Source organism: Drosophila serrata, unplaced genomic scaffold (genome assembly GCF_035046125.1).
Source record: "Drosophila serrata isolate PLE 108 unplaced genomic scaffold, ASM3504612v1 contig_272, whole genome shotgun sequence".
NCBI lineage: Eukaryota > Metazoa > Arthropoda > Insecta > Diptera > Drosophilidae > Drosophila > Drosophila serrata.
The window spans coordinates 10,569,407-10,583,882 of record NW_028257170.1 but is presented as its reverse complement, the minus strand read 5'-3'; the positions used below and the strand labels follow the sequence as shown (position 1 = coordinate 10,583,882).

The 14,476-nt window shown below is 41.6% G+C and overlaps 2 protein-coding genes across 9 annotated transcripts in view; one reads left to right on the top strand and one right to left on the bottom strand.

The window, feature by feature from the left end:
• LOC110189854 (uncharacterized) overlaps positions 1-1,534 on the bottom strand; it is a 46,809-nt gene extending 45,275 nt beyond the window's left edge. For 4 of the 8 annotated variants that reach the window (XR_015271908.1, XR_015271909.1, XM_020960072.2 and 1 more), the window contains exon 1: positions 1,222-1,534. The gene's annotated coding sequence lies outside the window, so the exon portion shown is untranslated. Of the gene's footprint in view, positions 1-1,013 lie in introns of all 8 variants that reach the window. The other 4 variants (XM_086833697.1, XM_086833696.1, XM_086833701.1 and 1 more) reach the window with 4 other exon arrangements.
• An 11,910-nt stretch (positions 1,535-13,444) lies between these two features.
• On the top strand, positions 13,445-13,707 carry LOC147643561 (uncharacterized). Its single transcript, XM_086834330.1, is given in 3 exon segments — positions 13,445-13,520; positions 13,558-13,591; positions 13,593-13,707. Coding segments are annotated over 3 exon segments (225 nt in total).
• Positions 13,708-14,476: the final 769 nt, after the last annotated feature.

Below are 14,476 nucleotides of genomic sequence, written 5' to 3'. Positions count from 1 at the left end.
ACCTGGCTTAAAGGGGCGCCAGCTTAAAGGACATGTGACGCAGGTTCGTGCAATGCTCGCTTATGTGGCGCACTAGTTCAAGGACTCGTCCAACTCGCTTCAACCCAATTACGCAAAAACTACACTAGAAAACTCTTGCACACATATACGGGTACACACAAAGAAAATGGGAGTGCTATAAAAATATTTAAAAAGTTATGTAAATGTACAAGTTTTATAAATTTATAATCACAACACTTAATTTGGGTTTTCATTGTGGAGAAATTTCACTATTTCCCTTTATCAACTATTACAAAAAGAATATAAATAATAGAAAATTTGTCATCTTTGAAACTTTAATTTATTATTATTTTCATAAACTTCTCTAAGTATTAAGTCATCTGTTTCTCTCTAGATCATCTCTCTGAATATGTTACTGTACAATTAATAATCTGAGATGACTTTGGTGTTGTTATCACTTTCTCGCCGTGTATGGTCTTGTAATAAATGGCATCCAACCTGCGCCCTGGCAACCTTTAACCCTAAAAATGCGACCCGACCTAGAAATGTGTGTTTGCTCGCCGAACCGCACCGCTCCCCAGTCATCACTCAGTCACTCGGTGGCTCTCATAGGGGTTCCATTTTTTCCACAAAGCTGCTATGGCGTGCCATGAATTTTTGTTTATGCTTGCGGGCGGAAGATAAACACTGCCACACTCAAACACACTCGGTTCGCGAAAATATGTGCCAATGCCAGGGGATAAGGGGAGGTGGAATGGAATGGGATGGGTGCATGTCCTGGCTGACTGACAACGACATAACCACAAGCAGCAAGCGCAGCTTATGCAAACGTTCAAGGACACGTGGATGCACTGGTGTTTGTGAGGCGCCTGCAGGTTATGCAACACTTTTTATGTTTGCCCTGCTAGTTGTGTGTGTGTGCGAGTGTTGGCCCAAAAACTCTGGCTTTAATTGCTGGCAATTTGTCAGGCTAATTTGCCAAATTTGACACCTCAGCGAGCGCACACACTTACGAATTAATGACGTCAAAAATAAAACTCTCCTCCTTCGCTCTTGCTCTCTTTCACTCACTCACTTCCCTGTGTATGTGTTTTGCAGCAGCAGCTGTGTGCGTGTCCGTGTCTGTGTGCGTGCTGTTTTCACTTTCACTTTCATTGATTTTCAAGCATCGCAAATAAATGCTGGTCACACACACTCAACACCCAGGACAGTGGAACTCACTTGAATTCGCACTGATACAAAGCTAATTCATAGCTTATTAAACTTTTTATTTAAAACTATTTTCTGTGTTAACTTTTCGCGGGAATAATTTGTGATATTTTTTTATTATATTATTTTTGCTGAACACTTTCTCTGGCTTTTCTCGGTCGCGTGGCTTCTCTGCGTGGCATCATTGGCAGCCCGCAAATTTCAACGTCGAACTGCGCTCGCTGCCAAAACTGAACTGAGCTTCGGCCGAAAGCGTTGCCATGGCCAAAAGCAGCAGCAGCAGCAGCAGTAGTAGCAGTGGCAGCAGCGAAATGCTGCTAAAACTGCCTGTTAAATACTGGTAACAGTTTAGCAGTTGGCGGCGCAGGCGCAGTTACCCAAAAATAAATAAATTTCCCGCCGCTTCGCCCGCTTTTACGTCACAGTTCGCATCACACTGTTGCGTCCTGTTTTTCACTCTCTCTCAATCTCTCTTTGCTCACGGGCTTTGTTTACATTGCTCTGCTCGTCTGTTCAGGCATTTTTTGTATTTTCGTCCTGCCTATCTATAAATAGCGTTACGCATACGCCACGTGGGCCAGGCGAGGTGAGAAACCATCAATCGCGTGATTGATTGTGGATATCTATTTCTGGCGTTAAGTGAAATTTTCCATGGCTACCAAGGCAGGAATTATCCCATCCTGTCATGTCTCGGACTGATTAGTTTATAAAAGTCCTTTTTAATTTAGTTACTTGTCAGTATCCATGAGTGAAATTGTATATACATCCTATAAAAGCTTAGGTGTAAGGTCGTAATCAATGCTATATTTATTTAGAGTTCACCTAAGAATTCTCCTAGGAATATTAGCTAAAGTTCGGCGGCATTATTTAACATAAATAAAATTTTAAAAGCCTGTAAGAGTGAGTCCTAAGCATGTTCTGGAGAGCTTTAAGTGCTAAAGAAAACCTTAGTTTAAAGTCACAACAAAGGGGTAAGCTAGTTAATTTATTAGCCAAGTTATTTATGGTAAGCCATTTTAATGAATACAAAATTTTACTTAGCGTATTTTAAGCTGTCTCATTTAAATTACTTCTGAAAACAATATATACTCAAAATAGCACATACGCCGCGTAGGCCTTTTTATATCAATGCTTTAAGCCCTATTTCGATATACCTTCACCGCCAACCGAAATTTCTTGACAATCTTCAATTATTAGTTGGCCACGTGTCGAGAAAATGACTTTGCACAACTCAATTTAAAGACCACAAATGCCCCAAAGAATAACTCGAACACGTTTTTGTCCGTAACATAGTGTGTGTGTATTGGTGGTAGCAATTTTCACGCTGATTGGTTTCCAGTCATTTTTCCTTGTTGCCTTCGCCTTTCATTTATTTTGTTCTTTTGGCCATACACAAAAAGTCAACGAGCCAAAGCCAAATGTCAACCAGCCCACTCCCCCTTCCGCGTCCCTTTTCCCTCAAGGACTTTCGGAATTTAATAATGAAATAGCCCCGTCCTTGGCCTGCGAACAATTTTCAATTTTCCACTTTCGGCTTTCGGCGCTTTGGCCTTCGGGTGAAAATGCGTTTGATAAATTTCCCAACGAAATCGAAACAGGGTGAACTTTTATTCCCATTTTATTTTATTTTTTTTTTGACCACGCGTAGCATCACGCACTTGCAATTGGCAGTAGCAGCTCCTCAAATAATCATTTGCTATAACTAATTAAAAGTTTTTCTTGTGAGGGAATAATTTCATTACATGTTCAACTTTTTTTTTCTGTCGCAGTTTCGCTGCGTTCGATCGATTACACTTCCACATAGAGTTGGATGTGCGCCATAAATAACAACAAGTTAGGCACTTTCCCTATTAGGGGCGTGTCTCTCCTTTGCCTCTGGGACGAGAGTTAAAGTTAAGGATGTGACTGGGAAAGGATGCGAGGCTCGACTGCGATTTTTATCAATGAACGATGGGCGACGAGACAAAGTTATTATGCGAAATCAGTGGGCGGCTCGTCCTTGTTTGTCCTTGCGTGGGAAGATTGTTGCTGCTCGTGCTGGGATGTGTCTGATTTGGCCGGGGATATTGGCTTGCTTTCTTAATGTCGTTCGCAGGAGTTGGGGCAAATTGAATGCCATCTTAAGAAGTTGCTGGCTTAAAGGCTTTATTTAGACTCTAAACAAATATGTTACTTTTGGTCTCTAAAAATAAAGAGTACAAGAGTTAAACTTTAAATAGAATTTGGTATGCAAAACGAGAAGAAAAACTTTGCTAACTTAATATTAAAGTATATTAAAGTGTGTTTAACACGAATTATAATTTGCAAAGGGTAAAGCATATGCTGGCTGTATTCTTGGGCAATATTTCCATCATCTTTTGCCCCGAATAGTCCTGGGATGCTGGGTGTGCCATCGCGGAAGTTCCGCCTGCCTGTCCCTCTGCTGGCGGCCATATCCTTCTCGATTGAGTGCCAATCGAGGGGAGATACTGGCAGCGTTTGTGCTTTTACGACATCGGCATCGAGTGCTTGGGCTAATCATAACCGATACCCGATAACTATGGCTATCTATACGCATCCGGCAGTTTGCAAGTTTTCCTTTTTGTGTTTCTGGCGGGTGTCGAGCGTTCGCTGCTCATTAGAGGGAAACTGTTGCCGGCCTTCTGCCGTCTTCGTCCTGCTCGAGCTGGTCCTTTTATGGCGGGGATATGTGCCTGGCGCACTTACACTTAATTGAATCCTGCGGGCGTGGTGGATGCTGTCGAGCGGGAGGATGCTGTGTGGCAGACGGCGGAGGGAGGGTCCTTCGGTGAGCCCCTGAGGCATGCGGCATGCCAAAGCGTTTAGCAACCAAATACGCTTTTGCTCCCGATTTGCCGCCCGTCTTTGTTGTTGTTAGGGCTCACATCCTGCCGCCGGCGCATCCTGCTCTTGGTCCTCTTCCATCCACATCCACATCGACATTCTCATCCGCATCCACGTCGACATCCACATCCACATCCACATTCACATCCACATCCACTGGCAGTGAACCTGGGAAGAAGGAGCCACTGAGCGAGCGAGCGAGCGGCTCTAATTCAATTAGCAAGTTCAGCGCCAAAGCGGCAAATGGCTCGTTAAACACGCTGTGTTTTTGTAGTCCCTGGCAAGCCCCTCCCTTTACCCTTCTCTAAAATACACTTTGATTAATTAAGCTTACTCTAGAATACTATTAAAACATTGATTATTTTATTATAACCGTTAAATCTTATTAAATTAGTTATAGGGATTGGTTTGGCTTTCTTAATGGCTAACATTTTAGAGTGAAAAACTTTACTTTATTGGTAAAAACAATTATTTATAGAAATATAAATAATTAAATTAATTAGTATTTATTTAATAATTTCAGGTCTAAAGTAATAGTATAGGAAAGATTAATTTGCAAGTTTGTTCATTTCACAGTAGGCTTCTTTTGTTAATTATTCTATTTATTATTTTAAAACCTTTAATGAACTGAAAGAATCTATAATATCAAAGAAATATTTAACAAAAGTTATTGTTAATCAATTTTTTTAATGCTTCATTTTTAAATAAACGAAATAATTTTGAAAGCTTGAAAATATACTTCAAAAATATACCGCTTGTCTATAGAATTACAGGATTTTTATTTATTTTTTATTTTATTGTAAACAAATTTATAACTCTAACTTATTAAATACTTTATTTTCTTAATCTATAATTGATTCAATTAAAATTTAAATACATTTTCCTTAAAGTGTGCTCACTTTGCATTTAGCATTTTCTTCAACCCACCGCCCTGTCGCCGGGTTTTGTCCTCCTGCTTAATGCCACTTCACTTGTGTTTGCTCGTTTTTTAAACATGTTTTATTACATTTTTTGCGCTAGCTGGCGCCATTTTCATGGCACCGGAAGTTACCGCACACAGACTCAGCTCAAAGTGTGTGTGTGTGTGGCAAAATGAGCAATGAGTAAATGAGCAAAATGTTATAAATTGCCAAAAGTCCGCTTTACACCGATCCCTTCGCTCTGCTCCCTTTTCCCCTCGATGATTTCCGGAGCTTTTCTTTGTTCTCAGCGGTTTTTTGTTTCCCATTTGGTTAGCAGATAATGCACGGGAAAATCTTGCTCACTTTGGTCAGTGACCAAAAGCAAATGTGGACGTAGCAGCACCTCTCCTGCCCCCAGGATAATTATGAGCTATGTGTGGAATGCTCTGCACACACACACTCTACAGGCAACCGCACACACACACACACAGGTTCTAGGTTTAATTTATGCACAAATAACCCGAGCAAATTATTCGCTTTGTTCCGCAAATGTTTTTCGAGTGAATTGTGTTTGGTCAGGAGCGGCCAAAGGGGTGAAGATATGGGCAAACTTTGGTCCGGCGTTTCATCTTCCACTCCAATATCTGTGGAGATTAACAAGCGTGTGTGCTGAGGCTTCCCTTTGGCACCCCTACCCCACCCCGATTTTCCATCCCCCTTCGTCCTTCCATTCTGGCCATTCTAACCATAATCGCCTTTTCTTGCCACTTGCCGGCATATGCCCATCGTTAGCTGGATATCCTGGCTGTCTACGGCCAGAACCAATCCCCAATTCGTTTGCCCTTTTCCGGGGTTTGCCTGTGTTTTCCTTGCTCTTCCTTTTTTGCTTTTCACACATTTACTAGTTGGGTTTCAGTTTTCGCTTCGACCAGTTCTTTTTCGCCTCTATTCCATTTTTTTTTTTTTTCGGCAGCTGCAGCAGCAAAAGTCCATTATCCTTTTCGGCGTTATCGGTAATCAATTTCAGTGGACCATCGCAGAGCAAAAAAACTTTTAGCCTCTAGCAGCGAAGCCAACAAAAGCGATAGTTGCAGCAGTATGCCATCCAACAACAACAACAACAACAATAACAATTGTTAGTTTTGAAATATGCACGACCCTCACACACACACACACACAACCACCCTTAAAAACCCAACCCAACCCCCAACCTCACGCACGCATGGAGCCTAACAAAAGCTTTTGAAGTGTTGTTTGCTGTTGCAGCTGGATTTCCACGCACAAAAAAAATATAGTAGTTTTTCTTCAAAAGTTTATATACTTAAATTTAATTCTCTATTGGTTTAGTAAAATATATACATAAAGGGAAAACGAAATGATCTTTAGGAATGTGTCCCATTCCTCAAAGTATATATCAGACATGACTTTAAGCACTTAACATTTTAAGTAATTCTTTCAATGAAAAGAATAATAAATAATAGTATAGTTACATTTCTATAAAATGAGAGTAGCATTTTTTCTCGTTCTGTACGTAGTGAGCGCATTTTCCATTGCAATTTCAGTCGCCCCTGACGAATAATTCAATTGCAATGTGGAGCAACTCCCGCTGTTGTTACAGGCAGCAAAGCGATGTTGTTGGTGCTGCTGGCTAGTCACTTACATAGTTGTCGAGTTGTTGAAAACTTGATTTTTTCACCAGCTTTTTGCCGTGATGCCACTGATGTTGCACTCGCAATTGGCTACAAATTGGCTTGTCGAATTAGAAGGACTCAGCCTTGCGCTACATTTGAGCAGCAAGTGGTTCCTAATTGAATGCGGACAGCTGCAGCACATCGCAGGGCGATTTTCCTCGCAAATATAATTACATTTTCCATACATTCAGTGCTCGGTGCATCTCTCATCCAGTTCGCAAATTAATTATGCAGATGCTCCGACACGGCAGTTGCTGCTCCTTTTGTCTGTCTCTTCATTTTCCAGCAGTCCTTTATAATCGCTGTAGGAGGAATCATGGAAGCGGAGATGAGGGAAATGCAAAAGTGAAACTGTAGCTGCTGCCGCCAGTGAAAAGCACTTTTCAATTTGGCGGCTTGCCTCAACACAACTCATGCCCATCTGAATTGGGCTCTCGGTTTGGCTTTCACTTTTCAATTAATTCTTGCGGCGACCGCGTTGTGGCATTTTATGTAAGCGCTCCCCAGTTGGCATTTCAATGCCCTTAGGTTGGCCAAATGGGTTTGGTTATACGGCTGGATATAGCCACAGATTGTATGAGGAAAATCGTATATCTTTGTGTGGTCACAAGTCACCAAGTTTCTTGATACACATACATATACAATTGCTATTGATATTTCTCAAATATTTAAACATAGTCTAAACACAGTTGATGGCTTTTCAAGAAGTGAAAGTTCTTTAATTATTTAAAATTATTCAGTTTTCTCCATATACTATAGCTAAAGACCAGGACATCCTCTGATTAAATTTTGCTTTCCTAATCCCCTTAGAGTATAACTTATTCTCGATTTTCCCGTTGCCGCAAACATCTGGCCTTCCGCCTGTCCTCCCCATTATTTTTGGCTGCAACTCTGGCTTTTTGTATGTGGGTCAGTGCGGATTTTGGCTGGTGCTCAGAGAGAGTGCCAAGCCACGTGACTATTTGGAACAATTGCAGGAGCAGGAGCAGGAACAGGAGCAGGAGCAGGAGCTGAAGTGCACGGTCCGGTAGCGGGAAAACAGTGGCCAAAACCACTGCAACAATGTGGGGCGAGTGTGTCGATTAGCAAAATTGAAAATGACAAGCTGGAGGCGGCAAGGAAATGCCAGAAACTGGGCCAGGGAGCGGCTTATTATTATGCTAAAGATGATGCAGTGCTGTTCAGCAAACAGGGAATGTGGTGGGTGGAAAATGGGTGGAAAGTCAACTCGGAAGTGGGTCAACTGCTTAGCAAGTGGTGGCTGCCAATAAGGGGGTGCATTGTGGGGTCGAGTGCAAAAATAATCGGGGCGAACTGTACATATATTGGCGAATCCCAATATCCAGCGGTGTACGCGGCGTATGAGTAATTTTCTCTAAGCGGTTTACGTCCACTCGGCAGGATTTGAGCCAGAGGAACGCGGATTCGGGGGATACGAATCCGGGGTTCAATGCAAAATCCGATATACGATTTATTTTGGTTAACTGCACATCCAATAAACTACAGAAAAGCAGAACGGGGAACCGAATCGGGGAGGGGAGTCGATGTGTAAATATTGACTTTTGAAAATCGAAATCGTCAAAATGTTCATAAAAGTCCAATGGAAACCGTTCAGAACAGCAAATATTTGGCTCTGCGAACAGACATGACTCCAAAGTCCGCCAGCTACCAGCTCCCCGAGCTCTTGTGTGTGTCCTGCGGATGTGCCATGGTCATGGCAACTTTGACCAGCAAACCAGTGAGTCCTGTTTCCCTTCTGACTTTAGCTTGCGGAAAATCACAGCGCATAAATAATGGAAAGCGATTTAATTTTTAACAGCTGCAGTTTGTATTGAGTGAGGACTATACGTATGTGGACGATGGCATCGCGTGTTGACCACTCCCAGTTCCATCCCAAAACCACTCCAATCCAATCCTAACCAATGGACTTAAATGCTCAAATTTCACACATCATTTGGGCACGCCCTATATCTTGGCCTGGGATTTGAAGGGATTTGTTTGGGGTTTTTATTCAGCGGCTCCCCGATGAAATTTTCCGGCCATCAATTATGAACATACAGAGGTGGTTGTGGCTTGTGGCCAGCAGGTCAAGGTTTTATATAGATTTAATAAACATTTTATATAAAGGAATTATACTGTAAGCTTTGGAATATTCCAAATCCTCTCGACATGGAAAATACGGAAAATCAAGGCTTTTAAGGCTTTTAATTATGCAATATTCATAAGCCTAACTGCATTGCTTTATTAAAGTCTAACAAAATATAGGTTTCTTCTCTGGCTTTAGCAGTTTCCCTTAATACTATATTCTGTGAACCCTTTATGCATTGTTTAACTTTGTAATTAATAATTATTTTTTATTAAGTCGCGTTATTATAAAAAAATGCATCGTTAAGAGATAGAGCTAACAATTAAATCGGTTTATATTGCATTTTATAGTGAGAATCAATCAATAGCCATTTTGCATAAGGCAAATATTTGCTTAATTAAAGCGGCAGTTGTGTCACCTTTTAAAGTTTGTCACTCCCTGAACAGGCATGTTGTAATTTGTTCTTTCTCTACCCAGTGCATGTATTGATTAATTTTTTATAATGTTATGTGATGTAATTCAGTCTTTCAGTATTTAAAACTTGTTCTCTCTGGAAGCAACTTTAACTTCGTGTTGGAAAACTCTTTGGCTTTTTACGACCTTTTGGCGTAGAGAAACATTTTTGCAGCGACAATTGTTCCTGGTGAACATATTCCCTGCAGTTGTAAGCCGGCTTTTATGGGCTTAATGCCTGGGCCATAAACGAAAGTTTTGCCATTTAAGGCAATTTTCATATTTTCGTATTTTAATTTAATGCCCTAGTTGATTGAATCAGACGATGTACCTGGAAGCTCTTGCGTATAAATGACAAAATGGTTTATGTTTGGGCCGTCCTAATTGGTAGTAAAACTTGGTCATTAAATCGCAACTGATTTATGCCCAAGTTTAAGTTTAAGACGAGGGACAACTTTGTTTCTGCCCTCCGCCTTGCTCCCTTCCCTGGGTAAGGAATAAGAATGTGTAGCTAAAGGCGAAGTTGACATTCATTATGGCGGTCGGTCGAAGAAGAGGGAGAAAGACAAAAGCGGAAGCTGCTTGGCTCGCCATTTTCTTCCATTTCCGCCATCATGAAAACGGGACAATGGCAACAGGCGAGGATCTGAATTAGCAGTGGAGCAATGGAACAAGGGAGCGATGGAGCAAAGGAGCCGGGAGCCGGGAGCCGGGAGCAAAGAGACGAGAGTGTCCTGTCCAGTCCTGGTGCACTCCTATTCCCTCCTCGGCTCATCAAAAACTGTTTGAAATGAGTTTTTATTAGTTTTTGTTTCCGCTGCCATTTTTTGCTGTCACTCGTTGTTTGCTATCTCCATCGTTTTTGTGTGTGTGTGAGCGTTCATTTTTTTGTTGCTGTTTTTGTGTGCGTGTTAATTAAATTTCAAATGCACAAAAGAACTAACGACACGTTGACCGAAGAAGGGAAATTCCAAAATGGGCGGAAGGGGAACCCAATGGCGGTCGAATAATACCAAACCCATTCTCGCCTTAATTGCATCCATGTGTGTAAATGAAAATGTTTGCCATGTTTTCCCTCATATTTTCCATATTCCACTCTCCCTTCTGTCCCTCTATTTTGGCATTTTTGCATTAAAGAGACGACAAATGCAAAACAAACTACAAAAAAATGGGCAACAACAAGGAGGAGTAGCCAGTTCAGTGCACAAAGATTTAGTCGGACCAACGCCAAGTTTCTGGCCATAAACTTTATTCCGGAGCTTCCGAGTAAAATGTTTTCCTCCTTCCAGCCTCTATTTTGATTTTCCTTTATTTTTTTTTTAGCTTTCCAGCATTTGTTTTGTTATGGTTTTAATTAAGTTTTAACTGGCGCTAGACCAAAAATGCACCACACCAGATCCCCCAGGCTCTAGGAGTTGCTATAATTCACCACAATGCACTGCAAACATTTATGAAATAAATTAAAATATTTTAGAGAAATTTAAGTCATTAAATAAAGTTTTTATTGCCGATGTTTTCTTGGGGAATATTCGTGTTGGTCACTAATATAACCTCTGAGCTCCATAATAAGCCTTAAAAGAAAAGTAAGCGTGTTTTATTATTTTTTTGTGCAGTGTTTGAAACCAGTGAACACACAATGGAAACCGAAACCTTGCCCATGAGGCAGCTTTCAGCTTTCGGTTTCGCTTGGCCCGGCAGGATCTTCTCCGAGGATGTGGATGCGAATGAGGATTATCCTTGGCTGCTGCTGCTGCCGCTTCTGCTGCTGACAGGCGCCGGGGAAATTGATTAATGTGACTTGTAAATGGCGCCAGATGCGAAAGGGAATGGGAGTGGTGAGAGGATGGAATTCTATGGCCACATGTAAACGGCCTAGAAATGTTGACTCGAAACTGCAGCAATTTGTGGCAGGAATTGTTGCGCCAAAAGTGTCACATGCAATTGTCCTTTCAGAGTCCTTTTCGGGGACGCATGTTCGCAGCAGTCCCCACACGGCTATTAGCCAAGGTCCCGGGTCCTTGAGCCGTGCCTAGTTAATAGCCTACGCCATAATTAACAGCCACCAAGCAAACAATTTCAATGTTTGCTCCTCCGGAATGAAAAATGATTTTTGGCCTTTGCGGCTTGTTTCACGTGGCAAGACATCATAAATTTCCAACGCCTCCCTCACTCCTTGTTCAAAAATTTCATTATGCGAAAGTGAGTTTCGTTAATGTGTTTCCTGTTTCCCGAGCAGGCAGCCAGCAAAGAAAATGCGGAAAACACAAGAGGAGCCCAAGTAGACATACCAAATTATGCACAAGACAAGGCGAGGGGGATCGTGTTTATGGCGAGGCATCGAATGATAAATGTCCTGCAAATGAACAGAATTAAATCAATTTGTTTATACGATTATTAGATGTTAGACAGGTTCTAAGTGTACACAAAAATTAATTAATATATTTACTGGGCTAGTTATTTCTTGACACAAGCAATATATCCATTTTAATTATTTATAAAATGAATCCATAATATTATTTACCATTACACTATTCCCCCTAAGTAATATCCCGTAAAAATATAAACATGAAATGTTACTTTTACCGTAGTTTATATATAAATCATGAGCATTTTTCTGTCTTGTGAGCACATCTTCGCCAACAGAAAGCAAAGTATTGAAGCCTTTTTCGGCATGTGATTTATCCAGCTTCTGAATTATTATTCTCCTTTAAGAACCCACAGTCCTATAATACTTTCTGCCTACCAGACAGGAGGAATTTCTCTCCCTTTTCCATTTCAGAGACCTATCCACCAGCTGGTCGTAATTTATTCCAATGACAGCACTGGCAATAACAACAGCCATTTCCTGCAGAGGCCAATGTCAGCTTAACAATTTAATTCGAACATTGCCACTCCCTCTGGTTTGGTACAAATAAGTTAACTGACTCCGTATTGGCTGTCTACGCGGCCAATGCAAATTTCTGTAACGCGAAATTTGCAATTTCTGCATTAAGTCAACAGGGCGGATGGGTGATGTGCCAGGGCAGGATGTCCCCGGAGGAAAAGCGTGGTAGCGGGGAAGAACTGTCGAGAGGCGAGACATTTGCTGCGTTGCTGGCGTGACATTTGTTTGGTTTTAATTTTGGTTCAAAGGTTGCCATGGCAGCCAGACTCCCAGCAAATTCCACATCCTACTCCCGCTCCATTTCCATTCCCATTCCCAGCTCCAACTCCAGTTCCATCTCCCCTCTGGGGCTGATGAAGTATGCCGGGTCGGGCGGACCGAAACACTTGCTGTCGTCGTCGTTTGGAACTGGCGAATGCAAAATTGAAATATTGCATGAATTGCAGGAATGCACTAAGCCATGAAGTAACCACCCACTCCTAGTCCCACTCCAGTTCCGCTCCAGTCCCGGTTGCCCCGTGAAAATGGGCATGGCCGACACACGACGTCGTGCAACTATTTAATAAACATCAGAGGGGAGCACTCATTTTGGCTGCGGTCGGAGGAGCTTTTGATGTCTCGCTCGGGTGCATTTAATAAGCTGCCACCGGAGGGAAACTCCAAATGCCGAGGGGCGTGGACAGGTCCTTTGACTCCTATAGAGCTCAATGAGGCTGCCACGGGGGCTTTGAGGAAAATGAAATCCCAGCAGGATGGAATGGCACCTAGAATATCGACCTGAATAGCTTTGACGTTTTCTTAAAATGTTACGATTCCGTGCTAAAGTATTGAGTATTGATTTATGTATTTTTAAAGAGGAGAATGAAAATGAAAGTAAATTAATATTATTATGTACTTAAATACTTACTTAGATACCACGCTGTCATTTGAAGATACAAGTATTGCAAGGAAGAGGTGACAATGAAACATTGGTAAAGATGAAACCATATATAAACTTATTCCATAAGTCTTTTAATATGAAACTAGGTGATTAAATAGTTTGTATTATTAATTCTAAAAATTGTAATAATTATTTTTACAATAAAAAAGATTCCCTTTCTTTAGTAATATTCCTTATTCAAACATTTCTCCCATTCAAATTAAAGCTTCATATCTTTCCAATTGCTTTCTCATTTATCCAATACAATCAACATTATTTTCAAATTTAATTTGCAAAATTTGACTTGGGTCTCCTTTTATAACAAGGTGTAAAAGTGTTCCTTTCCGGTTCATAATTTATTTTTTGTTATGCAATCTATTGGATTCCCACAACTCAGCTCAGTTTATTTTGGGAAACAAGTGCGAATGGAGTACAAAAGAAAAATGTTGTTTGCGAATGTTGGTAAACAAAGGGGCAACCAACTGCTGCCTTTGGATTTTCCGACTGCTCTGGCTGGATGCCAGCTGCTTGTTGGTGAAGCAGCATGGCGGCGGGTTGGCAGGTTTGGGTTGCCTGGATGGGAATCCACAATAAACCAGGTCCTGCGAGGAAGTGACGAAGGCACGAAGGAGCCCAAAACTATTTGCACTCAACAGCAGAAGCAAAGGCAACAAATGTTGCTGCGGTGTTGCCTTGTGCTACTTACGGCAGCCATTTGATGTCGATGGAGAATTCAGGATGGAGAATATGGATGAGGATGAGGATTTGGTGTAGCGGATTGCGATGAGGATGAGGATGTCGATGTTTTTGTTCGGCATTCCCAAGTATTCCGAGCAAATATGAAGGCGCCTGGTGATGTGTTTACAAGTTTGCGAATTGTTGTCATTGTCGTCATCTGTACGGGCTCTGGCTTTGGCTTTGGCTTACCCCCAATCTTGGACAGCTTCGGCGTCAGTCTCAGCCCGCTTTTCATTACCAATTGGAAATGGCCCTTACCCCGATCCAAAGCAAACATCAATCAAGCTGCATTATGCAAATATTCGCTTGAAACTTGCAACAAAAGCGCATCGAGCAAGGAGAATCGAAAAACGAGAAAAGGGTAGCAGCAAATGGGAATGGGTTGAATCCAGGAACGAGGATGAGGATGGGGGATGATGTCTCAGACTCAAGATTGGAGAGCAGCCTGTCAGACGTCAAAAAGCAGTTGCTATCCGTTTCATCGCCCCCACATTCCAAGTTCCACATCCCATCAACCCATCATCCATCGCCGCTGTCAGTCGCATTGCTAAGACAACAAGAGGGAACATCATTTACACTTGGCAAAAAGAAGTGACTGATGAATAATCCAATGATATTTCATTTCTCTAAGTTAAGGTATTTAAAGGAGCTTTAAAGAGTTGTAAATAAATTAAATGTTTTTCGTATTTCATCCTTTGATTTGGAAATACTAGTGCTGCATTTATTTTCGTTTAAATTAGTTGATTCCCT